Source organism: Perna viridis, chromosome 13 (assembly GCF_037379345.1).
Source record: "Perna viridis isolate PV_CMFRI_1.1 ecotype Kerala chromosome 13, ASM3737934v1, whole genome shotgun sequence".
Classification (NCBI taxonomy): domain Eukaryota; kingdom Metazoa; phylum Mollusca; class Bivalvia; order Mytilida; family Mytilidae; genus Perna; species Perna viridis.
Window position 1 is genome coordinate 1,825,073 of NC_142457.1, and position 23,834 is coordinate 1,848,906.

The window sequence follows — 23,834 nt, forward strand, 5'->3', positions numbered from 1 at the left end:
TTTGTTTTCCATGTCTGGTTTCTGTCGCCTGATCACATTTCCACAAGAGTTTCGGTTCCCTTGTTAACCCTAAAAACAACTCAAACACATTCCACTGCACCATCACTTGTTAATGTATACCAGGGTAGCCACTATTCTGAGTTCTTAATTAGCTATCGTTGCCTGAAAATCAGGCACTGGATTTTCAATGAATCATCAATATATCAATGTGCTAATTTGACCACTGATTTTACCACAATTTCCAAGTGCTTGTTTTGTAACACAATAATTTGTGATGAAAGCAAGAGGTTAAGCGCTCTCTGGAATCCAGTTGAGATCACTATCGGAAATGCTTGTACAATGTCGGGCTGATTATGGTTATTTCCAGCATGTCGATGTTTTGCCTTTTGTTTCATGGTCTTTCATTCGTTTGACTATTCCTTTTGATTATTGCCTATAGTTTGTTCATTAAGTGTGTAGTTTTTGTCTTACGTACATATTATAATCATTCTGTATTTTTTTTTATTTTACTGAAAAACTTTTTTTATCGGTTTGCATGTGTCATTACCAATGAGTAAACGGTACTTCTTGTAATCCTTAGTACGAGATAATCAGCTTTAAACCGAGCACCACACTTATACATTTTTTTTCCAAAAGAGTAAAACTGCTTTTACCAGAGGCGATTGGCGATATCATGAGTACGTTTGCGATATAACAAACCACCTCACAACAACTAATGAAAATTACATCATTTACCAATATCTTTACGTAGTATGTACTATCTGGGAATGATATTGATGCTACAAATAGCCATGGTTTTCATTGCTAATGCTTGAACAAACAAATGTAGAAATACCACAAAAAGGATGCTGGTTTCAAAATTCGATGTTATAAAATAAAAACTGACAAGATTCGGGGATTGTTTAAGGATGACCATAAAAAAATTAAAGAAGACGAATGCAAAGTGATGACAACAGTTCACATACACCTAATGTCCAGATGACAGTGAAATGTGTTTTCTTCAATTAACGCCAATCATAAGATTTGATCAGGATAGCATGCACAATCCATAGAGTCAATCTTTTAAAAATAACTGCCGCAATCAATTCATAATACATTAATTATCATATTAATAATACAAATTTAAATTACTTTATTTACTTCATGTTCAAATCAGAATGAGTACAAAATAAGGTTCGGTTTACTACAGTATCAATAAAGATACTTCAATATGGACAGATTATATCTATGAATTATCTGATCATTTTCATGAATGTGTATTTTAATGGTGTTTGAACTAAAAGCTAGTACAACATGTACTTTAAATATTGAAATGAGTATCACATCACGTATATAATTCCAATACATTCTTTCTGTCGTGATTGTGTATTTTCGTTTATTTCAGTACACAACTCGGAGGCCTACTTTTGACCGTACTTTACCGTAAGTGTGAAAAGGTCATGCCAGTATATATGGACGGAGCTCAATGTGTGCCTGCATTCTAACTTTAAGCTGTACACATTATATTTGGGTTGCCTTTCTGACTGTCAATTTTACAGTTTGAAACTAGTTTGCTGTGAATTAATAGATTAAACGTATTTTTGATTCAAACTATATCCCGTAAAATCACATGTACCATAAAAAGTGCTGTGGCTCTATCATCTTTAAACCTTTTGTCTTTTTGACCTGTTATGGACGGCCTGTTGAATCTTTGTCTACGGTGCATCGCCATGTGGCTATTGGCGTAGTCTCATTTTGTGAAGGTAATGTGTTTTTTTTCTAAGAAAGCTTAATACATTTCAACACGACCAGTAATTTCCAAATTATCTTTAAATAAATAAATAAATATAAAATCGTATCTTTCGACGTATTAAAAGACAAAACAGCACCCTCGCACTTTAGAATACAAAAAAAGTAGCTCCGTCCATCATAGTCAAAGGTATAAAGTATCAAACGAGTCAATAGTCAGATAGACAGGACTAAAGAAACATTAACGTTCAATTGGTAAGTTTAAACACTGGACAAATAATTCCAACATATAAACTTATGTATAAAAGAGGACGATTCAGACAAGCCGAGAAGTAAATGCGCCCGTGATTCGAATTTTAATTTTTAGTAGATACATCGAATTTAATACATATATGAACATGAGATAATGCAAGACGATTTTTGTTCTTCAAAGAGGGTCCATAACTTATCTGAATATAATTCAGGTGGTTTACTTTATGATATAGGTGCGTTTCCTGTTTCCAATTAATTTCACTTAATAATTTAATAATTTCATTGTAATTGAGTTTTGCTTCCAATTGATAAACAATTCGGTTTTTCTTTTAGCTTTTAACAGAACAATTTTTGTTTGTTTTGTTGTAAACTCTATCAAATCTAGCAAAAAACTTGATCTACTTCAAGGAGTGTTTTATATTAATCTATCTTGATTTTGATAAGGCAAAACAAAAATCGTCTATTAAATGAATTGATGAATTCAAGTATAGGACAACTTTGAACCAGTTCGCATATTTATCAAAATGCTCTTAGCACAACACTTTGTACCACAGTAATCCGAAGTGACATCTTTTTCATTTATTAAACATAGATAATTATTGGTTTTGGTGTACTAGTTGCTATCGGTTGGCTATTTTGATAAATGCATTTGTATGACTAGATAAAGACGTCGTCATTTTCTAATGCTGATCTTAATATTAGTGGAAATTGTTGACATCTATTAAAGGTGAGTCGATATTTAAACAATTTATCGGTGTATTGCATTTTAAACATAAATTCACATTTTAATATTGTTCAGAAAGTATATTACAAGATACGTTTTATGTAACATTCGGTGTAAGAATCAGGAAATGAGTGGCACATCATTTTTTCTGCATTTGGTCTTTTAAACCTCAAACATATTAAATACGTCTGGAAAACAATTAAAAAGCAATTAAGATTTATTCTGAATCGTCTGTTACTTAGATATATATTTTTAATTCCATATTATTATTCCAATAGATTGTGAATTTATTTAAAGGTTTTCAACGGAGGTTGATCCCGTTTTTATAATACATGTTACTGGATTGTAACTTCAGTTAAAAAAAATGGAAAAAAAATATTTACCATGGTTTGTGAATGAAACTCGAGCGAGAGCAATTATAGTGCATATTTTAATATGAGAAAGTGCAAGAAGAAGAAAGACGTATTATAGAAGAATTAAATACCTGTATCATAACCGCACACCTTAACCCAAATAGTCTAATAACCTAAAAGTTTTTTCCAAAAAACTTCGTCTGGGAAATATATATTGTATGGTATTGAACTTAAAATTTCTATTTCATTTAAAGAACACACAAAAAGCAACAAACAAAAAACAAAAATCAAAAAATCAAAAGAAAAACTCATTATAATATTCATTTGTATGTTTATACTGTCGGCTATCAGTGCTTCCACAATTTCTAAGTTTAAGCTGTGTGTTTTCTATGATGATGCAAGGCGAATCTAGTTTAACCAGCTCTCTACTGACAATTGTGATTAAGAATGGTTGTTTGTATGGTCAGTTGGATCATAAATTTACTTGATTGCCTGATTTTGTTTTGACTGCGGTTGCATGTTAGGAATGAAACTGTGATGATGTTGTTTCATGTTTTTAAATCATGAATCTGATGTGAATCTTTAGCGACTTAGTTTTTGATAGGTTTCACAGATACAATTCATGTAATTATTAACTATGATTGCCTTGACGAATGTATTATATGTAATTAAATGTAAACACAAACTTTGTTTGCATTTGGATATAAACGCAAGTAACAACTATCGATCGGTCTGTTCGTCTGTACCCTAGACTATATTTATTTTCAATATTTTACTTAAAAAAAATTATTGCTTTACTTAAACGAGTTTAAGTTTAGCAACACGTGTCAGAAGAAGGGAGGCAAATGTAATAGTTATGTAAACAATTGACAAGTTTTAAATGTGTATTCTGTACATAAACATTTAATGACGCAAGACTTATTTAGTTAATAGTTGTTAAACCAGTTGTCTACTGACAGATGTCATTTAGACAGGCATTGGGATAAAGTATCGCTCGGCCAGTACGCCTGCACCCTTGGTCACGTCACAATATTGTTAAATTTGCTTATTTTCGCTACAAATCTGTTTTATTGGTTTGCATGCATTGCCGTTAGTGATTAAAACAACTGCACCAGCGTGTAAAATCCATTTGAAAGGGTCGTGCAATTCCATTGTAATACATTAAACGTTTAAAATATCACGCACAATTAAACAAAATTTATTAGCAACCGTGGTCGGGTCCACCGATCAGATCACTTGAAATTGAAGATTAGAGGAAACACAGAATTTGAGAAAAGTTTCAATTTTTTTTTATAAAACCCAGGCGTGGACTGCAATAAACTCTTGGAGCGTGGACCAGGAACAACGGTAGGGTACGATCCTCTGTTTTTTACATAAAATATTCGCCAATCTGTTTGAAAATATAATGCATGAAATAATAGGTAGTGGAAAACAGTTATTCGGTGCAAAAATCGGTCCTTATGGTGCAAATAGGTGCAAGTTATCTATAGACATTTTACATTCAATCCTTCAATTCAATTAAATTTCTGTCAATTTATGATACCACACAGGTTACATTTTATCACATAACTTATTTCCAAAGATATAATGGAATGCTATAAAGATTAAAGGAAATTTAAATCTTACGTTTTGTTTGTAGATTGAAGTTCATGTTGACGTACAAAATGAATATTAAAGGCAAGTACCTATCAAAGAGTCATTTTTTTTACACCATATTAGTGATAACTGGTAATTTATACATATAATAAATATCATTTTTTACTGTAAACAAATTGTGTTTAAAACAGGTGAAAAACATTGAGCACATAAAAATTAAGTCATCGCAAGTGAACGCTCTTTATATTATAATACGTTGTGCAACAGTTAAACAGGTCATATCGTACAAATACTAAATTTTTTTTCGTTCTTAACGTGACTCGTTATCATCTCTATATGAACCTAACATAATATAGTTTTGTCTCAGTGACTTAATAATTGTGAATCCTTAAAAGAGATCTTAAATCGACCAACACTCCAAACATAAAATGAACTGTATAGAGCCTGACCTGCTACATCGATTTATTATACAAACATAACTTAAATCCAAGTAATAAAGCACTATCTCTCGTTTTTGCTTTTTTAACCAACGAAGATCCTTTTTTTAAAACTGATGTCCACTTTGAAACAAAGGTTATTAATTCCTAGGAAAGGTGAGTATATCTACGGTTTACTCTTAACTTAACGTTTACATATTTTAGAACTCAATATTTTATAGGACTTACATGTTTGATGATCTGGTTTGTATATGCATCCCATATTGCACATGTCAATTCAGGAACGACTAGGAGTACAACAGGCCCAAGCTCATTGTCGACAACAGGTATTAATATTAACACTATTAACACAGAGAATTCTGTAATGTATTACCAATGCTTTCGAATAATGAAGGTTTTGCCTTGGACAGACCTTCAAAACTTTGCACATCTGGTAATTTCAATACTTCACTTAAATGAAATAGTCATAAAATGTCGAAGTAAAACAAGATGTTCGTGCAAATGCAAACAAAAAGCAATGACATATTCACATTATATTGTTACGATGGATTCGTATAGCTTCTGTTACTTCTAAACAGGTTCAAACAAATACCAAACAAATAAAAATGATTCTAAGGTAATTAGGAAACTTATTTTTGTCTATCCCTAAATGTAGAGTGAGAATGAGAAAAATTATAATTTTAGGTATTCTATTGCAGGAGGAATTTCCTTCTCAACCTAAAGCTAAAATGTCATACTCCAAAGTTAATATTATTTTTCTAAAGCATGAAAAGAGTATTTACGCATCACGTTTTATCTTCTAGGTCTTTGTGATTGTTCTTTAAACTATACAAAAATGCCTTCAACACCGTCGGTAAGAACTACCAATCCAGTTTCAACTAAATCGACCACGACACCTACAACTACCACAACACATACTACTACCAAAACACCTACTACTACCACGACACCTATAACTACCACAACATCTACTACTACCACAAAACCTTCTACTGCAACGACACCAACAACAATCAAAACATTTGCTAATACCATGACACCTACAACTACCAAAACACTTATAACTACCACGACATCTGCAACCACCACAACACCTACTACTACAACGACACCTACAACTACAACGACACCTACAACTACAACTCCTACTACATCGACATCTGCTACTACTACACCACATCCGAATACAGCAACACCTAAAACGACGAGTATAACTACATCTAAAATTACTAATACAATCACAACAACACCAACAACGACATCGACACCGACAAGTACAACCACACCGACAACGATAGCCACATCCACAACTTCAACCACATCTACTACTACCAAGACACCTTCATCTACCACAACACTTACAACTACCACAACAACAAATACTACCACGACACCTGATACTACCACTACACCTCCTACTACCACAACACCTACTATTAAAATGACGACCATAATTACCACAACACCTACAACTACCATGACCCTTACAACTAACAAAACATCTACTTCTACAAACACAACAACTACCACAACACCTACCACTACAACGACGACAACAATTACCACAACACCTGCTACCACCACACCTACAACTATTACAACACCTACTACAATCAAAACACCTACTACTAACACGACACCTACAACTACTATGACTCCAACTACAACGACATCTGCTACTACAAAGACAACAACTTTCAAAACACCTGCTAGTACCATGACATCAACAACTACAACGACACTTGCTACTACCACAACACCTACAAATACCAAAACATCTATCACAACAACGACACCAACAACTACCACAACACCTGCTACTAATACAACATCTACAACTACCACGACACCTATAACTACAACGACACATGCATCTACCACAACACCTACTACTACCACAACACCTACAACTACTACAACACCTACAACTACTACAACACACACTACTACCATGACCCCAACAAATACCACATCTGCAACTACCACAACACATACTACTACCACGACACCTACAACTACCACGACACCTAAAACTATCACAACACCTACTACTATCACAACACTTACAACTACAACCACAACACCTATAACTAACACAACATCTACTACTACCAAAACACCTACTACTACCACGACACCTATAACTACCATAAAGCCTGCTTCTACCACAACACCTACTACTATCACAACACTTACAACTACAACCACGACACCTATAACTAACACAACATCTACTACTACCACAACACCTTCTACTACAACGACACAAACAACAATCAAAACATCTGCTAATACCATGACACCTACAACTACCAAAACACTTACAACAACCACGACATCAGCAACCACCACAACACCTACTACTACAACGACACCTACAACTACAACGACACTTACAACTACAACTCCTACTACATCGACATCTGCTACTACTACACCACATCCGAATACAACAACACCTAAAAGGACGAGCATATCCACATCTAAAATTACTAATACAATAACAACAACACCTACAACGACATCGACACCGACAACGACAACCATATCCACAACTTCAACCACACCTACTACTACCAAGATACCTTCATCTACCACAACACTTACAACTACCACAACACCAACTACTACCACGACACCTGCTACTACCACTACACCTGCTACTACCACGACATCTACTACTTCCACAACACCTACTATTACAACGACGACAACAATTACCACAACACCTACAACTACCACGACCCTTACAACTAACAAAACATCTACTACTACAAAGACAACAACTACCACAACACCTACTACTACAACGACGACAACAATTACCACAACACCTGTTACCACCACACCTACAACTACCACAACACCTACTACAACCAAAACATCTACTACTAACACGACACCTACAACTACTATGACTTTAACTACAACGACATCTGCTAGTACAAAGACAACAACTTTCACCACACCTGCTAGTACCAAGACACCAACAACTACAACGACACTTGCTACTACCACAACACCTACAACTACCATAATACCTTTCACAACAACGACACCATCAACTACCACAACACCTGCTACTACCACAACACCTACAACTACCACGACACCTATAACTACAACGAAACATGCATCTACCCCAACGCCTACTGCTACCACAACACCTACAACTACCAAAACAAACACTACTACCAAGACCCCAACAAATACCACATCTGCAACTACCACAACACATACTACTACCACGACACCTAAAACTACCACGACACCTACAACTACCACAACACCTACTATTAACAAAACACCTACTACTACCACGACACCTATAACTACCATAAAGCCTGCTTCTACTACAAAACCTACACCTACCACATCACCTACAACTACAACGACTCCTATAACTACCACAACATCTACTACTACCACAACACCTACTACTACTACAACGACACAAACAACAATCAAAACATCTGCTAATACCATGACACCTACAACTACCACGACATCTGCAACCACCACAACACCTACTACTACAACGACACCTACAACTACAACGACACCTACAACCACAACTCCTACTACATCGACATCTGCTACTACTACACCACATTCGAATACAACAACACCTAAATGGACGAGCATATCTACATCTAAAATTACTAATACAATAACAACAACACCTACAACGATATCGACACCGACAAGTACCACCACACCGACAACGACAACCATATCCACAACTTCAACCACACCTACTACTACCACGACACCTTCATCTACCACAACACTTACAACTACCACAACACCAACTACTACCACAACACCTACTACTACAATGACCACAATAATTACCACAACACCTACTACTACCACAACCCTTACAACTAACAAAATATCTACTACAACAAAGACAACAACTACCACAACACCTACTACTACAACGACGACAACAATTACCACAACACCTGCTACCAACACACCTACAACTACCACAACACCTACTACAACCAAAACACCTACTACTAACACGACACCTACAGCTACTATGACTCTAACTACAACGACATCTGCTACTACAAAGACAACAACTTTCACAACACCTGCTAGTACCAAGAAACCAACAACTACAACGACACTTGCTACTACCACAACACCTACAACTACCATCACACCTATCACAACAACGACACCATCAACTACCACAACACCTGCTACTACCACAACCCCTACAACTACCACGACACCTATAACTACAACGACACCTGCATCTACCACAACACCTACTACTACAACCACACCAAAAACAACCACAAGACCTTCTACTACCACAATGCCTACAACTACCACCACACACACTACTACCATGACCCCAACAAATACCACATCTGCAACTACCACACCACATACTACCACGACACCTACAACTACCACAAGACCTTCAATTACCAAAACACATACAATTACCACGACATCTGCAACTACCACAACACCTTCATCTACCACAACACCTACTACTACCACGACACCTTCATCTACCACGACACCTACTACTACCACGACACCTGCAACTACCACAACACCTACTACTACCACAACACGTACAACTACTACAACACACACTAGTACCATGACCCCAACAAATACCACGCCATCTGCTACTACGACAATACCTTCTACTACAACGACACCAACAAATGCAACACCTGCTACTACAACGACACCTGCTACTACCACAACACCTGCTACTACCACGACACCTGCTACTACCACAACACCTACTACTACAATGACGACAACAATTACCTCAGATATAAAAAAATCGAAAAGGAAAAAGAAGGCTAACGTTTCACGGGATGTAGATTATAACGACCCTGAAGATATGGTTGAAAATCTAGTTTTCAATGATTACTGTTACCAAGTTTGTAATAACAACTTAACAAGCAAAGAGTATGTTAAAACAACTCACAGCACGACAACACCGAAGCATCGAGTAATAAAACTTGGTAAGATTATATCTCTGTTATAATGTGTTTTAATCAAACCAATTTACTAGAGTGCACTGCAATACACAGACAAAAGTGTCATACATGAGAATCATATAGTTTGCATCATATGATTATCATATAAATCGAACAACATATAATAATCATATGTTTCGGTTTATATATGACAATCGCATGATTATCATATGATAATCATATGTTTTCACAAACATATGATTGTAATATGTTTTCAAGCCAAAATTAACATATGGGAATCATATGTTAAATATCGTATGATTGTCATATGATTACCATATAATTATCATATGAATCGAGCAACGTGTTGCACATTTTGCTGTGTATATAATAGACACAAAATGTATTTAGGTTTTTATTTTATTTATCCATGAACTCGTGGATCGTACGATGTATCCATCTGCATCATGAAAACTGATTTGTTCATCGTGTCATAGTTTTCGTTTCCTCTTTCGTCTACCCCGGGCTTGACGTTTTATGAGCAACTCGGCGGATATTTCTAGAAATGCAGAGGACGCTTACCCTACCGGTGCACCTTGTCCATGCTCCCAGTTTTTATTTTGTATGGGTTATTTTAGTTACTTAATGTTCTTTGTTGTAAGTGTCTGCAAAAGGCTTTGTAAATAAATAATAAAAAGTTGTTATATCGTGTGTGATTCTTTTATAAGATATCCATCTATTTTGTTACTTATGAATTACCTATATAAGGAAGAACACAAATACTAAATATATAAAATCTAGGTAGTGGTCAAAAGGAAGAATTGTCAAAATGAGAAGTCCACATGACAAGGGTGAATATCAAGGAAAAATTACAAAAATAGCTTTCATTACTTTTTCTAAAGCACAAATGAACAATTCCAAGATCCTTTGATATCTACAGTTATTTCCTCTTTTTGTCAATTTTGAAATGAGTTCGGAGAGTGTTTGTTATATTTGTTTACAGATGGCAGGGAAATAAGTATTATACGTCGTATAGTTGTAAGTGCTTCTTATAATGAACAGTTCGGAAATAAAGCATCTGATAATTACGGGACGATGGTGACGACATTTAACTCATCGGTAGGTAATTAATAGGCCTTTAAACTTATCAAAATTTACAGAAAGAACAGTTTTCCGGACATTTTTTTTTCCAAACGCTTGCAGATATTGACATGATTTTTGGTATATTAGTTCACCATGGTTAATGACAGGTAAAGTTTACGTTTCGTACCGGTCCGATGAACGAGAGAGTAATTTCTTTACTTTTACATAGTATACACATTTTGAAACTTTCTATAAATGCACAATTTGAACTATACATGTTGTTAAAAAGGCAATTAGCAAGCGAAATGACTTAACTTTGAATGGCGTCAGCGTTTTGGTGTTCATTCATATTGTTACGAAATCTGAGTTATTTTTTTATTTGTTAAATAAACTTTGAATGTATTTTTATTTTGATCATAATTGTCACTAGTTTTCTTGATTTCAGTTTGTTTTAGCATTGTTTTCATTTTAGTTAACAAGGCACTACAAAAGCATCCTAAATGGGACATTTCTGAGTGTTAGCAGCATTGCTTTTTCGTGAGTGTATGATTTTTAACATTTAGTAGAAATAATATAATACGCCATGTTGTAAAAACACATGGGCAAAACAAAAACAATGATTTGTTGGTTATTTCTAAATCTATGTACAGAATACTTTACGTATACTTAAATTGATTCATACAATATGCAATATTAGAAATCGTTTTATGCATGTACATCTTCATTTTCAATAACGATAAAGGTGTAGTCAAGCAAAAATCAGTGCGATGAGACGAAATAATATATTTTTGAGATATAATTCAGCAATAATTTAGGGTAACATTACCGAAAGTCAGTTGGTCCTTATGTTCACTATAAACATAATCACAATCCAGTGTTTGTGCTACAGTGAAATATTTCTACCTTTATAAATAAAGGTGGTAAAATATAAATTTAAAGAATCAGATAAAACATCACAAACAATTTTATTTCTCCAGCTTCGTTTCATATCTACTTTTCGAAGTTAATATGAACATAAGCGACTCGTATTTTGAACCTCCATCTTATTTTGTTAGATATGGATCTATACTTGTAACTAGAATATACTTATTACATTCCCACTAATTTTAAGCCAGCAGATGTACGGTCGAACTTTTAATTTTCCATGAAATCATGATATTTGCCATCGCGTGTCATTCTTCAAACAACAAAATATTTGTATAATAGTTTTATTACCACAACATGACAGACAGATAAAACGATAACATAACAAGAATAGAATAGGTATGGTGTATATGTCAAATAGAAATCAACTCCACCAGAATGTAAATGTCAGGCCAAGGCCACTTATTATATACAAACTCTCATACAATAAGGTATGCTGCAGCTGGTCACAAAACATCCTTTCCTCGTATGTCTACCCGGACTTGACTTTTTTTATGAGCAACTCGGCTGGTGTTTCTCGAAAAACAGAGGACGCTTACCCTACCGGTGCACCTGGTTCATGCTCCCAGTTTTTATTGGAGTCTGAGTTGCTCATTTGCTTTTGTTACTTTGTATGTATGATTTTAGTTACTTTATGTTCTTTGTTATGTATGTCTGTTTACCATGTCTGGTCTTTGTCCCTGGATTGCATTCTTGTGATTACCGCTATAACCTTGGTTCTCTTGATTACTCTTTCCATAGTCTCGGCAGTGTTTGATTCATCCTTTGATAATTTATTTTACCAGTAATATTGTCATAAATTTATGACGGCCGTAATTACGACATTAACGAATGGACAATCCATGTATAGTTTCCTATGGCCATTGTGATCTAACAGTTAATATATTATTATTTAAAACTAAAAAGAAGTCACTTAATTGCCAAAGCCGCAGCTTATTGTATTGATTAACTTTTGACACTTTAATTGGTTGTTTGCGTATTGACTTTCTATTGATAATTCTGTGCCTTTGTATCATTAATCAGTGATAACTTGCAGTGTGCGTTTGACACTAACATTTTTTAATTTTTATTTATTTATTTATTTATTTATTTATTTATTATTATTGTTTTTTGTGAATTGCATGCTTGCACAGTATTGATTTATATTCTTTGATATGACATATACTCTACGGTCATTTATACAAATCATTATATAAACAAGATCATGAATTAAGAATTATAACCCACATGCTGTTATCGTATATGTTTTTTATAGTAGACTTAGTATAATTTAATACTTGATTGCATTGAATGATACGACCCTTACACAAAACGAAGTTTCTAAACAAAATTGTGGAAACCATGATTTTAACGGTTAAAAATATATTTTCGCGTTTTTAAATCGCAAAAATAGCAAACATTAGTACACCACGAAAATTAATACGTTTACTGTATTTCTTTTTATGTTTCAGCGAAGGCAGTATTAAATGTGACCATCGTCTGAATTTAAAATCTCCTACTTCAAGAAAAGAAGCAAACTTTATTTACCAAACTCTGGAAAATAAAAACAACACATTGTTAAAAGTTTCAATATGGAATGTAAAACAAAATGAAACATTTATTGAAAATGCAAATCTCTTGAATGGTAAAGTATTTCTACATGTACTGCATTAATACGTTTATTAACATTTTTTACACAAACATAAAACATGGAAGCCAATTCCTTGCTAGTCTCCGGCTTTTAAGAGAACATATATTTTTATTTCCATATGTTTTCACTGCTAACAAAACTGTACCATGCTTTATTAATCTTTAGAACAATAATTCTATGATTACACGAAACGTGATTTAAACTCCTGAAACACATTTAACGCAATAGAAGATCAGTAAATCTTAGGAACAGACTTGTTGCAGTAGCCTTAAAGAGTCGGACGACCATATTTGTCACATTCCTTTTTAGGTTTTTTTTTCTAAAAATATGGTTTGCATAACTATATAAGCTATTTAAAGATTTCTTGCTATTTTAAACGAACAGTAAATAAATAAAAAAAAAGATAACATTATAATGATAAATATCAAATCATACAGGTTATCGGCAAAAAGGTACGAAGCGTAAGATTTATGACATTTCAGGTTTATTTGATTTCTTTTCTATGCATATTCCACAGTTATTAATACTCCTATATGTATTTCTATAGTCGATGATTTCATTCCAAAGTCACTATGTTCACTCCATGAGGTTGGACGCTGGCTAAAGGACGGTACAGCTTCGTGTGTAGATAAGTGTGATATACAGATAAATAAACAGAAATGTGGGCTACACGGAACATGCTTTACTAACACAAATGGAGAAGTTAAGTGCAAGTTAGTAATAATAACGATTATAAGAACATTACGATATATATCGCAGTTATTTTTCAGGAAGTGCTATTGATTCATTAGCATACATTCAAGTTGATGATCAAATAATATTATTTTTGAGCATTTGCAGTATTACTCAAGCAAAAAGTGGCTGAAGAAATAAATAAGTCGTACTAAAATGTATCAGTCATCATCAATAAACATAAAATCATTTCAATCTTTTTGGTCACATTTAAAATGTTTTTCAAGGGACTCATATTGAATCGATCAAATACATAACGAAAAATAAAGATAGAAGCGTCAATAATTAAACAAAATAAAGATACATTAATGACCAGGTACATTGCATTGAGGTGAAAACGGTAATCTACATTTTACCGCACCAAACAAAATTGATTATATTGGTCAGTCTTGTAATGCTTATTCCTGATCAAAACATGGAGGCTAAAAAATATAGTGCGCTCTCTTTTTGTCATGTCCAGTTTATTTATATTTATTTTTATCATTTTTTGCAAACGATCTTAATTTTCTATCCACAGTACATGGTAAATATCAAGCTATAACACTATAATCTTGTTTCGGTAAAGGAAAACATCTGATAAAAATATACCACTAACGCGATGATATTTCATTCCGTATTGTTAATTTTCAATTTTTCGTCCATTTATGGCAATATCCTTCAGCATCTGCTAATAGAATTTCATATCAGAATTCATACATTATGCCAGAGCTTGTCGTAACTACGCAGATTGACTTTTTGTATCACGCTGCTAGTCTTCTTACAATTAGGCTTTGTTAACAGGGTTATGCTGCTACAAGATTGAAGTCATCATTACAAGTGTTTGGTGATTGTCATCATGAACTTGTAGACCGTTACGGTGTATCCATCTGTAACATGAAAACTGATTTGTTTAACGTCTCATACTTGTCGTTTCCCCTTTCGTCTACCCTGGACTTGTATGAGCAACTCAGCGGGTGTTTTTAGGATAGAGAGGAGGCCTACTCTACCGGTGCATCCGGTCCATGCTCCAAGTTGTTTAGTGGAGTCCAAGTTGCTCATTTACATTTGTACTTTGTATGTATTATTTTGGCTATTTTTTTTGTCTTGTTTTGTGTGTTTCTCTTTGTCATATCTGGTCTTTTTCTCTTGCTTACAATCTTTTGATATCCGCTAGCAACTTGGTTCCATCGACTGTTCATTGAAAAAAAAGCTTGTTTATGTCGATCAGTACTTCAAAAAAGGGGTCTATTTGATGAACTCAAAATAAAACTGAAACTAGAAAAAAAAAGTATTTTTTAGTTCAACCTGTTCTAGTGTTCCAGTGTTCGCGCCTTTTTCTTATAACTACACCAAACGTAATTTTTGACATTTCCTTCATGGAAAGTCATGGTCAAAAGTTACACAAGCAAAATTATTTCACATGATTTTCACACGAATTTCACATGATTCTCACCTGAATTGTGTAAATAAACTAAGTGACAGAGTTCAAGTGAAATTCGGGTGAATGGAGCCTTGACGTTCCAAAAAACAATTAGTTACACTATATACACAGGAAATTTTGTAATTAAACTATTTTTCTAACAACGGTAACACGTATATTTTTTATGCTTCTAGCCTGGCTACAACAGCTGTTACTATCACGAAGACCGGAATCATTGGTATAGTTTTCAGTTGATGTATATTTCATTATTATTGATTTTAATGTATATTTTTAACTATGGATAATTATGATTGAACCTTTATTTGGTAAAAACAACTTTTGCACAATGAGTACATAAAAGCTTTTAAACTTTTTTTTAAGACAGTACCATTAACGATTGCCCTTCTGTCACAATGGCTATGCTGTATCTGTGAAGTCAGCCTCATATCTTGACCTACACTTAGAAATTGATGGTAAGGGAAAACTATTGACCAAACTTTACGACAAACATGATGATTTTTCATTCAGAATTGTCAACTTTCTTTTCATCTGTGGCAACATCCCTTCGGCTCCTGCGTATGGAGTGTTCATATCACAACTCATACGTTATGCCAGAGCTTGCCCAAACTACGCATACTTTTTGTATCCCGCTAGAACTCTAACGAATAGGCTTCTGGAACAGGGTTATGTTGCTACAAGATTGAATTCATCACTACAGAAGTTTTATGGTCGTCATGAACTCGTGGATCGTTTTGGTGTATCCATCAGCACCATGAGAACTGATTTATTCAACGGGTCATAGTTTTCCTTTCCTCGTTTGTCTACCCTGGACTTGACTTTTTATGAGCAACTCGGTGGGTGTTTCTAGAAAAGCAGAGGACGCTTACCCTACCGGTGCACCTGGTCCATGCTCCTAGTTTTTTGTGGAGTCCGTGTTGCTCATTTACTTTTGTTACTTTGTATGTATGATTTTGGTTGCTTTATGTTCTTTGTTGTGTGTGTCTGTTTTCCATGTCTGGTCTTTGTCCCTGGAATGCATTCTTTTGATTACCGCTATAACCTTGGTTCCCTTGATTACTCCTTTTAACCTATAAGTTTAGTGACCGGATGTACAGAAAAAGAAAGCTTTGATTTTGAAAACATCATAATAAGACTACTGTGAATCTAAACCAAAAAATGAAACCCATTTTATGTACAAAGTAAAGTATCTTTTGCTTATGTAAAGCATATTTTGCAATTTAAAAAACACATATCGGTATATACGTATTAAAGTTTAATTCATTCAACTATATTATGTAGGCATAGCTGCAGGTTCTGGAGGAACATTGGTTGTAATATTACTGACAGCTCTTGTTTGTGTATATAAAAAATTAAAACTACTAAAGAAAATCGACTATCATGACAGGTACAATTTTTAAATTAATTTTAGTGCATTCAAAACCAGATTTTTTTGGTGCAATACTTTATTCTTAATTTATATGCTAATAATTTCGTAGATCTCAATACATTTGAAACATTTCAGTCATTGCAAATATAATAAGGGTTTTGCGGATTCCAAATTTCAAGGAAATTTGGCATGTACAGAAAATATGTAATACTTGACCCTTGTCGTGCTGCGCCCGGACCTATGCGGGATTGGCCCTGGTTCCGCTTTTTTGGTTCTGGCAGTGTTAATCCTAGTTTAGCAAAGCACAATTTCTGCTTATCTGCAAGCATTTTAAAATGAGTCTATCTGATATAGAGTTTGTTAAAGAATAATGACTTGAGACCTGAAAAAAGTGGTCATGAGTTTCCGCTTCCCAAAAAAAGTAGGATTTTTTAGGGAGTAGGGGTTCATGGCTCGGCCCACTATTGAGTGTTACGAACTGTATTGGACTCAGTTGCCTTCTTTGGGTTCAGGCTGTCGGATGAATGTGCTTTGGTTCCTGTTTTGTTCCTGTTGCATCCCAGATGTAGAAAAAAGTCCAGAAGTCGAGTGGCAGTCCCATTTGATCCCTTTGGCGCACTCACCCACCCACCACCTCGTCACCCCATCCAACCCAACCCGTGGTCACCCATCTTTATCTTATATATAACTATCAGCATCGCTACCATTGTGCAACTGATTTGGGCATAATTTGCATAAGTTTGCAAAATATCGAAATCTAGACTTTTTTTCTAGAAATTCTCAATACAGAGAGTTAACAGGTGAATTCGAAAAAAGGACAATTTCTTGGTACTAAATTTTCTGTTTCATTCCTTTTAGTAGAGCATCTAGATGATATAGACACGCTGAGACGGATTTAAAGTACATTTCTGAAAAAATGGCATATAGCCAAAAGTGCATTTAGAAATACCAAATTACCTCCAGTTTTGTTACAGATAAATGCATAATCTAGAATGAACATGTTTTCGTTTGACTTTAATGCACCTACTAATGTCCATGTTTAATATGAATTTATAGAACAAAAACTGCTTTGAGTCTAAAACAAAACATTTGACATTTGATTTGTTTATATATTTACTTTAGCAATACAGATGATAAGGGAAAGGTTTCACTGCGAGATGATTACCGCATCGAAACCTTTCCAGACCTTCGTCCAGGGTATCCTAATTTAGCCTATCACTCTGACCATGGTGACAAGCATATACCACGTTCCGAAGCTGAAGGCGGAAATGCAGGTCATCACAGTAGCTACCTGTTGGACGAGAGTCAATATAGAAAGAATGTCGAGCCAAATGTAAGAAGTGTTAGAATACGTTATGAAATGATGGACGAAAATAGTATATACGCCGTTGTTACCAATATATTTGATGTCCTTTTGATGTTTTTTAGAAGTAATCTTTGTAAGAATCATGAAAAATCGGTGATACATCTCAAAAACGGCAACATATATTTTTTTTATTTTTGTAATTAAGATGTTTAATTGGTCTGTATTATGAAATTTGTAATTATTCTTTCCAATCTGTCTGCTCTTAGAAGATAAAAAAACATTGAAAATTAAATAAGCAAATAGCTCATGGACCAACCGGTCCATATATTGCATTTTGGCCCGAAGTAGCATGAACTATTTGCTATATTATACTTTTTTAGATATAGTTTACTTAAGATCATTTATATGAAGAAAAGAGAAACATAGACAACGCTTTAAATTATGACGTCCATAGGCGGTCCATATGATTTCTTACCGGTCCATATGGCATTATATGGACCGGCAGTTTTATCTAAGAAAGTAAACAAAATCGTAAAAGTGTAATATCAAATTATACTATATTTGAGTTTTATTTACAGAGTTATCTCTCTTAATTTTGAAAACTTATGTGCATTCTATATAATTTCTAAACACGCGGGTAACATAAGAAAAGACGAAAATGTTATTGTTTGTTTACTTTGGCGACTCAAACAACATATCAAAAATTGAAATATGTAGCCTTTTCACCCATGAATCACATTTTGCATGATTCTTGGCTTAAGTGCGTCTTAAAACCTCTATTTTTGTCATAACGCCTTACATAACTATGACGATACTTACTATTTTGTACATTTTGTACAATTAATGCGAGATTCGTTTAACCATGATTTTATTATGCATACCAAATAATGTTATAATAAGACAAAAACTTCGAAATAAAACATGAACGTGAGTATACAGCAACAAGATGACATATATTTATATCGATATATATTTATATTGATATCAACATAAATTGCATACAGATCAGAAATTGTTGGTAAAACATAGGGTCTACAGGGAATAATACAAATAACATGAATACATTTAATAATGTATAAACTAACGTAGACGTGTGTTACTGCTTATATTATATGAAACGACATTGTGAAATGAGAACAAGTCAATATAAAATAAGTGACTGTGACATCACAGACAGTATAAAAAATGTAAAAGTAGTCAATATGACTTAATTACAGAATGTTGTATGTACTAGAACACAGTTAATTTTCACACAGAGTTTAAAATAGATTTTTTTAATCCAATCAAATGAAATTTTAGGAACTGAGTAAACAGTCTTACCTAACCTGAACACACAGACCCCTCATATGTGACCTTTTTCTACCTCACCAAGTCACAAACTATATGTATTTTTGTACTTCAACACATCTATGAAAATAATTCCAATATTACGCATTGATTTGTACAAAAATAAGAAATTCTTAAGGTAAGGTTGTCTAAATAATTTAAAAAAATACCCTATTAGAATAGGAACTATATTCGTAAACAACAAAAAGATCTGCCCTCAGCAGGTAAGTGTGATCCCGTGCCTATTAGTAGATAATAAAACGGTATAAATTCTTTCGTGCTTTCCATATATCGTGAGCTATCTTTTTTTTCTATGTTAAATGACCTTCTCACCTTATTTGAATTCAATTTCATGTAAACAGGACAATCATCTTGCAAGGTTCCTTGTAATTTATTAGAATTGACTAGAGTGGTATAAGTTTGTTGAATTATATGAAATGGTCACACTAAAACAGGACTATAACATTTTATCGCAAATGTAGTCCAACATTATCACACCAAAACATTTGTTGTTTAAATGCTTGTTTGCTTTGTGATAGGGAGTAATTAACCAGCCAACCAACCAGATGGATCTCAGTCTTCATCTTCATGGCATTATTGGTTTAAAGACCTCGGTAATATTTATTATACGTTGTGTTCCTCACTGTCTTTCATTGTTCTGGTTAACATCCACTGTATTTATACATATAAACTTGAGAAAAAATGGATAATAAATTTTGAATATTCAAAGTCCAAGAATTGTAATGATTTACATTTACTGAACTACAAAGAGTGGTATGTAAATTATTTGAGTTTATTTGTGCTTATTATGAAACATTTTAATCTATCGAGAGATTGCACCTGTTTACTCATGATTAACCGTATCTCTCAAGTAACTATTCAATATAACTGTTATTTGATTTTTTTTTTCAGTTCAAAATCCGGAGACCAGTGTTTGGCAGCAATCTTTCGTAAGTGTAGTGTATCCCTGTAATACATGTAATATAATGTCGATTGTGATATTCATTTGTTTCCTATAGAAAGTATATAGTTAATGCAAAACACATGAACTTTTTGAATAATTACATCAAAATAAATACCGCGAATGATTTCTTTTTTTTTTTTTTAGTTTGTAAGAAGATTCTTTAATGTAAAGGAATAAAAACCACTACAAGTAAGGGCCATGTCGAATTTGGCATTCAGCTTTCACTTTCATTGTTAGAATTGGTAACAGACATTTATAATTTTTTTTGTATAAAAAATGCTAGCAATTTTCAGTTTTCTTCATTACAAAACAATGTCAAAAGGTATATTTTGAACACGACGAAACTGTCAAATGTGCACTTTTATGCTGTGATCTTGGATATTTCTTTGTTTCGTACATAATCCTTTTCTAGTTCATTATAGAATATATAGGATATGACACAGCGACGCTCTTGTTGTGAACCTCAAAAAATAAATATTTCTCTTAATACTAGAAGCAACAATTAATGGCAAGAAACAACAACTGTTCTTCAGCTTAACTTTAGCTTATAAGTGTTTCAAATGTCTCCCAGAATAAAGAATACATCACTAACATTATTTTTGTTTTCTTCAATAAGGAAGATTGACCAATTATAAATGTGTTATTATCACAATAACTACCATCTTGTACACGACTATTTATATTTGTACATACCACTAGTAGAACAATATAGACATCGATGAAACGGACAGTACTTCCGAAAACACAGCAACAGAACAATAAATAGAATTTTTTTTTAACAATGCAATGACAATACAGTCAAATATAATATAAATAATTAATGTTAATGTGTATTGTTTTGTTTCTTGATCATTCTAATTTTGTAGTGGCAATTTTTTTTTTTTTGGATAAGAGTGTCTAAATATGAAACTGGCAATATTTTTCTGCATCACGTATCGTAATTAGCTAATCAGTTTTAATTTGTATTAGAAATCATAATGCCTACAAACAATAATTATACTTGTGTTTTATTGAAATCCGCATTTTGATTTGTTTGATATATTTAATTAATCGGCGTTATATATATAGATACATTATACAACTTTAATTTTTATGTGCAAGATTTATGTGATGAAAATAAAAATCTCTTCTTTTATTCGTTACCAAAAACTTAAATAATATCCTTATAAACAGTCATACAATGCCCATCCTAACAAACGCACAACTAAATCCCTTTAAACCACACCTGTGTCATCCTGCTACGCGAGGGAAATGATCGTGAACAGATCGATAATGTATGTCAAATACTGTAGCTTGATCGTGAAAGATGGGGGTTGAAAACCATTAACAATCATTTTGACAAGCCTCTTCGATAGGTTTATAAAAGTGTAATCGTCGAAAAAGTATCAAAATATTTGATCATAATCCTTAACTTGCGGTTATGTGCGATCAAGCCGCAATATTTTACATGTCCTATACATCTCTCAACGATCACTTTTCTTGCTTGATATTGTGACAGGTAGAGACAATTTATTATTTCATTATCTTATTTATTATAGAATAAAATGACATCATAAATACAAGTTAAATCTTATGTGGATTGTGCAAATGCAAAGATATACAGTGATGTATATCTTCTGGTGATTTTATCGTTTGTAACAGTGTACAAACTCTTATTTTTTCTACCATGTTTACCAAACTTTCATGCGCAAAGCTAATGTATTTTCGATTTAAATTTTTATGTTCTGATTTTGCCCGAGTTTTATGACAAAAAATGAGATTTTGAGATATAATCTTAATTTGCATATGAAGGCGTGCTATGATACATGTATATCACGCCTTGTTATAGTGTATATCTTATAAAGAGCATTTTTGATTCGTGTCACTGAAAGTCACTGCATTTTATTGAAAATGAAAGCTAACTTACAGTGTTTAGAATTAGAAGTAAACATGTACGGCGTTTCCACCACATATACGTTTAAAAGGCCTCTAGAAAAATAATATTTCAGAGTATTTGCGATTTATGAAAAGAAGTACAAAAGTACGTCTACAACTTTTTTATTCATAGTTTTGTTTTTCTGGTTGGTTTAAACAGAACATTAAATAAGACTTTGCATACGTGTTCCAACATACATTTTAAGACCGGTTACGCTCTTAGCTGATACCTACATCTTGTTTCTGTATATACATATCCTTAACACAATCATAGTTTACTGCAGTTTACTGTTGTTACATTTTCCTATTCTGATGTACAGATTGAACATTTGTCACTTCAATGATTTTTACACAAAAAAAATGATATTTTGTATCACAAAATATAAAGTTAAGAGAGAATAGGAACTTAAATACATTACACAAGTATGCGTTTTTCTTACGTGGACTTATTGCTCATTAGACATCATGGTATCTAGGGCAGCAACAAAGGTGCCCTAATTCTGCTTGTTATTGTGCATTTTCGGCAAGCTCCTCAAAAAGTTCTCTCCTTTCTTTTCAATGGTAGGTTGCCACATTATGGTGGGTCTTTTTCCGCCGCCTTCCATTAGGTGCCCCAAAAATTGCTTTTGTTTCCTTTATATTACCATAAAAAAATGGAGACATTGGATAAAGTTGTTTTCCCATTTTATTTCATAAAGTATTCATATGATCTGAGTAAATCAAGAGAAGCATTTATTTTTACACTCTTCAGTGTGGAATATGAGTCTACTTACAACTTGTATTTGGAAGAAGGAGGGCTTGTGTAAAAAACGTATTCAGTCATAATGTGTAAATATAAGAGCGTTGCAGATGGAATTATGTTGTCACACGTTGTTTATAAGAAATTAACTTTTTTCCTCCCCAATGAAAAATCACTGTATACATTTAAAGAAGAACTCAAAACATATTTCTTTATTTTTTTATTATCATATTATTTACTGTTTTCTACGGTATTGCCTTTTGTTTTTTTAAAGTACGCTATACTAAGAAAATAGCCTTGTTATGCTTTTATTTGACTCTTAACTCTGATATACAGTGACATATTCTTATTTATTTTTAGTAATTGTTTATACCTTCTT

At 33.4% G+C, this 23,834-nt stretch overlaps 1 protein-coding gene across 7 annotated transcripts; it reads left to right on the plus strand.

The window, feature by feature from the left end:
* The first annotated feature begins 2,494 nt into the window (after positions 1-2,494).
* Positions 2,495-21,937, plus strand: LOC148599190 (uncharacterized). Of its 7 annotated transcripts, none has more exons than XM_088557644.1 (14): positions 2,498-2,707; positions 4,697-4,734; positions 5,312-5,416; positions 5,894-10,096; positions 11,055-11,170; positions 11,607-11,671; positions 13,510-13,682; positions 14,236-14,401; positions 16,014-16,057; positions 17,119-17,224; positions 18,329-18,539; positions 20,378-20,452; positions 20,751-20,788; positions 21,215-21,937. In XM_088557644.1, the coding sequence occupies exons 2-14, from the start codon at positions 4,707-4,709 to the stop codon at positions 21,222-21,224; spliced, it is 5,340 nt and encodes a 1,779-aa protein (XP_088413770.1). In that variant the 5' UTR covers positions 2,498-2,707; positions 4,697-4,706; the 3' UTR covers positions 21,225-21,937. The 7 variants fall into 7 exon arrangements, 5 of the variants coding, with proteins under 5 accessions (XP_088413771.1, XP_088413770.1, XP_088413767.1 ...); XM_088557641.1 differs by having other exon boundaries at positions 21,225-21,937; XM_088557642.1 differs by having other exon boundaries at positions 21,296-21,937.
* The last annotated feature ends 1,897 nt before the right edge of the window (positions 21,938-23,834 follow it).

What these genes read in the sequence shown, in the direction of transcription:
- LOC148599190 (XM_088557641.1), top strand. Translation starts at nt 4,707, where the DNA reads ATGTTGACGTACAAAATGAATATTAAAG. An exon ending in GTTAGCAGCATTGCTTTTTC is followed by an intron (nt 11,672 to 13,509) that starts GTGAGTGTATGA and finishes TTTATGTTTCAG; the next exon opens with CGAAGGCAGTATTAAATGTG. An exon ending in AAATGCAAATCTCTTGAATG is followed by an intron (nt 13,683 to 14,235) that starts GTAAAGTATTTC and finishes GTATTTCTATAG; the next exon opens with TCGATGATTTCATTCCAAAG.